The sequence below is a fragment of the Dasypus novemcinctus genome, chromosome 7 (genome assembly GCF_030445035.2).
Source record: "Dasypus novemcinctus isolate mDasNov1 chromosome 7, mDasNov1.1.hap2, whole genome shotgun sequence".
Classification (NCBI taxonomy): Eukaryota; Metazoa; Chordata; class Mammalia; order Cingulata; family Dasypodidae; genus Dasypus; species Dasypus novemcinctus.
The window spans coordinates 127,075,413-127,083,524 of record NC_080679.1 but is presented as its reverse complement, the minus strand read 5'-3'; the positions used below and the strand labels follow the sequence as shown (position 1 = coordinate 127,083,524).

Sequence of the window (8,112 nt, the reverse complement as noted above, 5' to 3'; positions counted from 1 at the left end):
CAGGGCCCCAGGTACGGGCTCCCCCAGGATCTTTGCCAAGGGCTAACCACAGGCTCATGAGACCCGGGCCCTCCCTGTCCACCTGCCGGGGCAGCCCGACTGCTCAGAGCAGCCTGCTTGGGGCTGCTCACGGCCGGCCGGCTGCGGGCAGTCTCGGGGTTGCACCTGCCCGCCCTGACTCCCTCCTCCCACCTGCACCAAAGCACAGGCTCTGCCTTGCCTTGGCGTCTTCCTGTCTTCTCCCTGTACCCCCCCACCCCACCTCAAATGTGCCCCATCAGATGCCCATCAAAGAGGGGCTGCTGAAGTGATGAGCGTTTGGCTCCACAAGTGGACGTAGAAGGCAAGGTGCTTGGCAAACCAACGTAGCTGCCCAGGGCAGGGGACAGCAGGCTCTTCACTGTAAAATGCCAGTATCTCAACCCTTCCCTTCTGCCCCCTCCCCGAGACCCCTAAGAGAAAACAAACAGCCAGTGAGTGCCTCGGCATTAAACATTTCCTGGCGAAGGCGGGGTCATCAAATTTTGACACTGTCAAGAAAAAATACAGCCTAGTTTTCATTCAGATGTACCAAATTTACGGGCCAGGTTCTCATTAACTGCTGTCGGGGAAGAACCGGACGGACAAAATAAATTATGAAAAAATTACTTTTTTTTTTAATGTACAAAAAGACGTATTTACAGGTTGAGCGTGTCATCTCAATTCATAGGATGTAGAAAAAGCTAAAAACGTTCTGGAGCTATAAATCTGGCTGGGTGACGCACTACAGTAGTTTCGGAAATGACGTCCTCTGCACAGAACATATACCGGTTGAGAATGGCTGGAGAAGCCCCATCTCGGGAGGGGAGCGGGCACCAGCGCAGAGCCCCCGGCCCTTCGGGCTGGCCGTCGGGAGTCAGCCCTGCCTTTGGGCTTCAATAAAGGGTTTGATGGGTTGCAGCTGGTTTGATGGGGTTGGCACAAATCCAACACGGAAGGGTTTGGGGCACGTGCATTTAAGCCTGGTGAGCGGGTAACACCCCCGGAGGCCGAGTCCCAAATTTCATTTCTGGGTGGGGCTTGGTTACACGAATCAGGAATATTCAGGGATGGTCCCTTAGTGTCCCCAGCATCAACCCCCCACCCTCCCACCCCACCCGTGCACGGCATCATTCTCTGCCAAGCAAACAGGATGGGCAGAGGGAAGGAGATCCAGAACATGCCAGGGCCTGCGCCACGTGGCTTGGCGTCGGGGGGGGCGGGGTGGTGCGGGGCTGCCTGTCGCCAGGTAGCGGCCCCTTGAGTTGCCTGGAGAACTGCTGCCACCAAGGGCTGAGAGTTTCGCACAGTTGGGAGAGGAGATTGGGCATTGGAGAAACAGAGGATTGGGTAAACAGGAGACCTCCCCCCTCCACCGGCCTGCGAGGCCAGGCCTCCGTGGACCCTCGTCCTTCAGGCACGCCTTGGTCCACCCACAGCAGCTCCAGCAGCCCCGAGGTATTTGGAAACGAGCGTTCTTTTCGGGAAGGACTACATGCTGCATGCATGAACATGTAAACACGGTCTGGAGAAGCCGAGGACGTTTCTGGACTTGCCCGGAGAGCATGCCTCTGTGTCTGTCCTCTGCCTGGTGAGGCTACCATACTTTATCCGTTCGCATACACTTGGACAATCTGCTGGTCCCACACGGGGCTTTATGGGGTAGAGATGCCGGCGCTGCCATACGTGGAATCAGGATGTGCCACCCTAATAATCCAGGGAGAATAAGCAGCTTTCTTTCCCTTTGTCTCCATGGCCTCAAAAATTCAGCTTCAGGAGAGAATTCTGGTGGGCCAGGAATTTCTTTTCCTTGCAGGTACTTGAACAAGCTACTCTTCCCGGAGCATACATCCAATATGGCTCTCAGGTTCAAACCCAAACCTGGTTCCCCACCCTCTTGTTCCCCGTGTCCTCGGAAAGCCCTGGGGTCAACACAATCCCGCAGGCCAAGAAGCCAGAACAAAGCGGTTCTGTAAACTGAGAAGGCTGGACAGCACTGGGAGTTTTTCATTCCCGCCTTCCCTTTCCTACTGGGATGTTTTTCAGTGTTCTGGGGAAAAAATCCAAGCCATCAGAGAGGCGGCACGTAAACGTTTCCTTAAAGCATCTGTGATCTGAACCAGCCGTTAACAAACATCCCTCCGACGTATTTACCACGTCTTTTTTCTCGGGGAGAAGACCAGACAGACGCCCTGGGGAGGTGCGGCGCGGGCCTCAGGTCATTGTGTGCAGGAACTTGCTCTCCTCCGCCAGGCTGGTGAGCATGGAGCTCATGTCCCCCACGGCCATGTTGCTGGCGCCGGCGGGGATGGAGGGCAGGGTGAGGGAGCCCCGGGGCGTGGTGAGGCGCGAGGAGCTCTGGGACAGGCTGTGCAGGAGGCTGGGGCTGAGGGCGCCCGAGAGCAGGCTGGCGTGGTCGCCGTCATCCATGATGGCGTCGAAGTCGATCTGGGGGGCCTCCAGGAGCTGGGAGTCCACGGTGCTGGACACCTGGTTGACCCCTGGCGAGGGCAAGGGCTGGGGCGGCACGACCTGGCAGTCCGCGTGGCGGCCCGCGCCTCCGTTCTGCTCGTACATGTGAATCTGGCCGTAGTAGTAGAGCAGGCTGTGGTCCTGGCCGCCGGCCGCCTCCTGTGGGGCCGGCTGGCGGGGCAGGGACGCCAGGCTGCCCAGGCTGCCCTCGGCCACGGCCTCTGCTGTCTGCTGGCTGGCCGTCGCAGCCTGGCCGGCGGCCCTGGCGTACGCCAGCTGCTGCCCAGCGCGGACCCCACGGTGGCGGCCGGCGGGGCTGGGCTCGGGGGGGCGGCCGGGGCTGCACCAGGCCATAGCTCGTTCCGGCTGCCATCAAGCCCTGCTGGGGCAGCGTGAAGCCAGGCGGGTGGGAAGGCAGGAGGCCGGGGCCCTGGCTGTAGCCCTCTTGGCTCATGGGGGCTCCCAGGGGATGGCTTGCCGATGGGAAGCTCTGGGCAGGTGGGGGCACTCCAGCCAGGGCGGGATTGGGGACTCCGAGTTCCCTGTGGCTGGGAGCAATTTCCATCTGCTGAGGGAGCCCCGGGTGGCCAGATTTGGCCGCCAAGCTGCTGCAGGCCGGAGAGAACTGGCTCAGGGTCCTGCCCGTGGTGCCGGGGCTCAGCTGGGAGTGGGCATGGCCGTAGCCGGAGGGGGGACTCAGGGCCGCGGTCATGGCTGGACACGGCCCGCCCGCGGCTGGCTGCCGCAGCGGATGCAGGTAGCTGACCCTGGACCCCAAGGGGCCTGCGCTGCGGGGATGCAGTGTGCCATCCGGGCCCCGGGGGCCAGGCTGTGAGACCTGCTGACTGTAGCCTGCGTACTGGCCAACGGCCTGTTTCGGCTGCACCATGGCCAAATTGCCTTGCGGGCAGGGCGGGGGCTTCCCCTGGCTGGCCAGGACGTCCACAGTGCCCGAGCTCACCTCGTTCCACTGCACCGGCATGCTGGTTTTGCTCAGGCCCGAGGGCAGCCCGTAGCCCAGCTGGCAGCTGCCCAGCAAGGGCGCGGCCGCCGGGCCCGCGTTGGAGTCGGCAGCCGCCATTCTGTGCTGGCTGTGCAACCCCGGGCTGGGCAGTCTGGGGTGCTCGGAGAAGCCCGTGCTTTCGGTGGGATAGCCCTGGGGGGCGCCGTCGTCCAGGGCGCCGATGGCGCGCGCCTTGAGGTACTGTACCACGTCGTCGGGCAGCACGAGGTCGTCGTCGGGCCCCACGCCGTCCCCCTCGGCCGCCATGGCCTCCAGCACGGCGTTCTCGCTGATGCTGGGCGGCCGGGGCGAGTAGGCGCCGCGGGCGGGGCCCCCGTCGGGGCGCGCGTAGCTGGGGAGGCCGAAGCCCCTTCTCTCCCGGCCGGGTGGCGGCGCGGCGGGGCCCACGTGGCTGGCGCTGTGGAAGCGCTGCACCCGCGGCGGAGCCAGGGGCTCGGGGCGCCTCCCTGGGTCGCTGGCGCGCCGCGCGCCCGGGTCGTGGAGGAAGGCGCCCGGGTAGCCCCCGGCCGGGCCGTCGCTGCCCCTCCGCGGGCCCAGGGCGCGCGGGCAGCCCGGGAGAGGCGCGGGCGCGGGGCCGTCGAGCAGGGCCAGGCGGGCCCGCAGGCCGGGCAGGGGCGTGGGCGGGGGCCCGCCGGTGGCCGCGGCGTAGCGCGCGCGCAGGCTGTACTGCTGCGCCGGCGTCAGGTGCAGGGGCCCCGCGCCGCCGCCCTGGCTGGCCTCGCTCGAGCGCCGCGACGCGTCGGTGGAGATGGGGTCGTAGGAGTCGGCCGAGCTGGCGGGCTGCGGGCGGCCGGCCCCGAGCGGCGACGCGTCGCTGGAGCGGCGGCTGGAGAAGTAGGGCGAGACGCCCGACGAGCGGCGGCTCACCGTGTAGGCCGAGCTGACCGTGCTGGCCGCGCTGTCGCGCCGCTCCTGCGGGGGGCTCAGCAGGGTGGCCTCGCCCGCCACCAGCTCGCAGAGCCGCGGGTTGGCCAGCAGCCCCGCCGGCGCGCCGCCCCCGCCGCCCAGGTTCTCCAGGAGCGAGCCTGCGGGAGGGGACGGAGGTCAGCTCAGGGGCCCGCGGCCGCGGGTGGGGGCTGCGGAGACACCGGGCACCGGGCACACAGCTGGTGCTCTGTAGGTGCCTTTGGACTGCCCGGCTGCAATGTGAGCGCCTCCAGCGCCTGGCTGGCTCTCAGTTTCTCCATCGGTGGAGTGGGAAGACCAAGCCCGCCTCTCCAAAGGGCTGGGCTGGTGGGAGGAGGTGCCCTCCCCTCGGGTGGGAGTTTAACGAGAGGGAGGCTTAACGCAGAGTGCCCCAGTACCTGCACTGTGCGAGGGAGGGCCAAGTGGAGGAGGGGCAGGCAGTGGACGCCACCATGCCTGAGGGCACGGGAGGTCAGTCGTGGTCGTGGGCCACCCTGGGGAGGGGCCTGACATTGGGTGGCACAGCTCTCCACAGCCTGGGTGGTCCCCGTGGGGGCTGTGCGTTAAAGGCCGCTTGTCCACAGCCCTCCCAGCAGCCGGGCAGCACATCCCCCACTAGAGGGCGAGCAGGGCGGCCCACCACTGTGTCTGCCCCAAGGGCCCTTGGTCCCTGGAGGGCACACTGGGGCCAAGTGCCCTGTATGCCTGGTACCCGAATGCTGCCCGGCACTCAGAAAATGCTCACTGGGTCTCCAAGGCTGGCTCTTGAACCCCCTAGGCTGAGCACAGTGCCGCCTCCTCCAGGAAGTCCCCCCGCTCTTCCCCAGCTAGGCGTGGCTTCTCTCCTCTGAGCGGCTCTAACCTGAGCTCCGTCTTCGGGGCCGCGGGATTGGCTTGTTCTGCAGCCTCGTGTGTGCATCTGGTGGCACAGCCTCCTAACCACAGGTCCTCCAGGGGCCGGGTTTTACCCCCCTCCTCCTTTCTTGGCCACGGTGCCCCACAACAGGTGCCCACTACGTGACTGAGTGACGGGATAAGGAAGAGGACGATGAGAGCAGGGGCTGCCTGTTCTTACGGGGTTACGAGGTGCAGCAACATGCACCTGAAAAAGCGAGAGCCATGCAGGCCTGGGCTCAGGCTCCACGCTGCCGCTGGCTTGAATGAGGCACTTCCACTCTCTGAGCCTCAGTTTCCTTCCCAGGGGGGGCTGGTAAGATCGATCCCGTTTGGTGGGTGTTCAGTGGGACGGCCCACGGAGCTGGGCGGGGGTGCACCTCGTGGGTGCCATACCAGGCTCCCCTCCCCCCAGGCGCAGCCCCACATCCCGGGCCCCCACTCACCGCTTCCCAGGAGGGGAGGCAGCTTGGCGTTCCGGGGGTGTGGAGCCGGCCCGGCCCACGAGCAGGAGTCCTTGAGCGACCTGAGCTTCTCCTTCTTGAGCTGCTCGAAGCGATGCACGGTGGTCAGGTGTTTGCGCAGCTGCAGGCCCCCGGCGGAGGGGGCGGCCAGGGAGGCGTCGGCCCCCGGGGGCGTGTCGTCCAGCGCCGTCAGGTCTCCCAGGCTCCCGGGCCCCGGCATCTCCACGCCGCTGTCATGGTTGGGGGCAGTGCCCAGGGGGGAGGGCTCGCTGCTGCAGGACGACTGGGCCCCGGGGCTGGGCTGACACAGCTGCAGGGGAGGCGAGGAGGCGGGGACTCAGAGGGGGCCCCCACATCTGCACATACCTGCATCATGCACCTGCACACGCCTGCACCTGCTCCCCGGGGAAGGAAGGAAGCTGCCACGGGAGGAGCTTTTGCGGCATCTTTATCTGCTTGAGATGCCAAGGTGCTCGTCGCTTCCCGGAACCCTGCTCCCTTCACTCTGAGATGGAGCTGAGCTGCCCACACTGCAGGTTGGAGGGTGGATGGAAAGGCCCGGCATGCAGAAGGCACCACGTGAGCTCGGCTGGACTCCTTCAGCCCCGCCCCCCAGCCCACATCTGGGCCAGGGCTCAGCCTGGGGGCTTTCAACGTTTGCACTTAAGGGAGCTGGCGTGAAAGAAGAGCCTTAAAAGCGAGGGGCAAGGCCAGCCTGTCGACCTGGAGCCTTCGCTGGGCAGGGAGACCTCGGCAGGCCAGCGGCAGGCGGCTGGGAAGGGATAAGGTGACGGCAAGGGTTCAACTGTCCCATACGGTCCTGGTCTAAAGGGCCACCCCAAGCCAGCCCTGCCTCTGGGTGGGAAGGTCTGCTGAGCTCCCGGCCTGGGTGCTGGAGGGGCTGAGAGGTATGGCGGGGGGCAGAGAGCTCCTGGCACAACACGCAGGGGCAGAACTCCACAGAGCTCCACCAGCTACAAAGCGACCTGGCATCGGGTGGCCCAATTGGGACCCCCCTCCTTGTTTGCAGCGCCCCCCTGGGTTCCAGGCTGATTCCCTGGGTTACAAGACCCCAAATTCCAGACCTTTCCTGGGGATGCTGGAATGCTCCTCCTACCCAGGGGATCGACCCCTTCCACTCCTCAGCCCTCGAGACCCTCTGTGGGTCAGCCTGGCCCAGCTCTGCAGCCTGAACTAGCAGCTCCCCATCTGCTCCAGGCCCCCCGCCGGCCGGGTGTCCGTGCCCCCTGCTGCTGGCCGTTACCCACCCCGACGGCATCCTGGTGCACCCCCCACCTGCCTACCTAAACCCACTTTCCCACAGCCCGGAAGGCCTCCTCGCGCACAGGGGCCAGGCGTAGCACGCGCGAGGAGATTTTTGGGGACCCACACGGCTGCCAGGCGCCGCGGCACTGGACAGGACCCGCCCCGCCCTCGCTCACGCCACAACCACGCGCTCCCGCCCGGGCTCTCTGCTCACCTCAGTACCGTCTATCCTTAGGGGAGGTACGGTCGGGGGAAAAAGGTGGAGACAAAGAACAGGTGGTTAGAACGAAAGGAGAAGGGCCAGAGGGGCGTGGACAAAGGAAGACAGAGGGGCGGGGCACACGCGTGTGCTCGGCGCCAGCTGGGGAGGTGGGTGCTCAGGACCTCCCCAGCCTGTGCACACTGGCCACCTGGGGGCCGTGGGCGGGCCCATCTCCCCTGGCCCTGCTGCACCTGCCCAGCAGGGCCTGGGTCCGAGGCAGAACGGGATCTGGGACGAGGCGGGCCCCAGGTGGTGGGGGCGGGAGGAAGCCGAGCTGGAGAGAGGAGGGCCCCTCCCCACCCAGATGGGGGCCAGGCCGGGTGGCCCTGGTGCCAGCCGGGCTCGGCCCGCTGGGGGGACGGCGCGGGCAGGCCACTTACCACGGCGCCCTCCGTCTTGATGGCCTTGATGTGCAGGCAGTCGTCCACCGCCCGCCGGGTGCTGCCGGCCTCGGCGCCGTCCTCGGAGCCCCGGCCGCCCGCCTTGGCCTCGTTGTCCCCGTTCTCCCTGAAGAGGGGGGGCGCGGAGGTGCGCGTCGTTCCGCTGCTTCTTGGTGACGTGGGCCTCGGGGCCGTGGACCGTTTTCACGTGCTTCCGGAGAGAGCTGGGGTCCGTGTATCTCTTGCTGCAGCCCGGGATCTTGCAGATGTAGGGTTTCTGGGGAGGGCAGCAGGACACGCCAGGGGTGGGGACGTGGCAGGAGGGCTCTGGCGGGCACTCCCGTCTGCCCGGAGCCGTCCACCTGCACCGGGGCCCCTGGACGAACCCCACCCCGCAGGGCCCTCCCCCGCCCCCGCTCCCACCTG

The 8,112-nt window shown here is 66.4% G+C and overlaps 1 protein-coding gene across 1 annotated transcript in view; it reads right to left on the bottom strand.

The window, feature by feature from the left end:
• Positions 1 to 633: 633 nt before the first annotated feature.
• GLI2 (GLI family zinc finger 2) overlaps positions 634 to 8,112 on the bottom strand; it is a 65,228-nt gene continuing 57,749 nt past the window's right edge. Inside the window, 5 exon segments of the mRNA XM_058301159.1 lie at positions 634 to 2,820; positions 2,822 to 4,539; positions 5,761 to 6,088; positions 7,687 to 7,824; positions 7,826 to 7,963. Of these exon segments, the coding sequence (XP_058157142.1) occupies positions 2,233 to 2,820; positions 2,822 to 4,539; positions 5,761 to 6,088; positions 7,687 to 7,824; positions 7,826 to 7,963 (2,910 nt within the window). The 3' untranslated portion in view covers positions 634 to 2,232.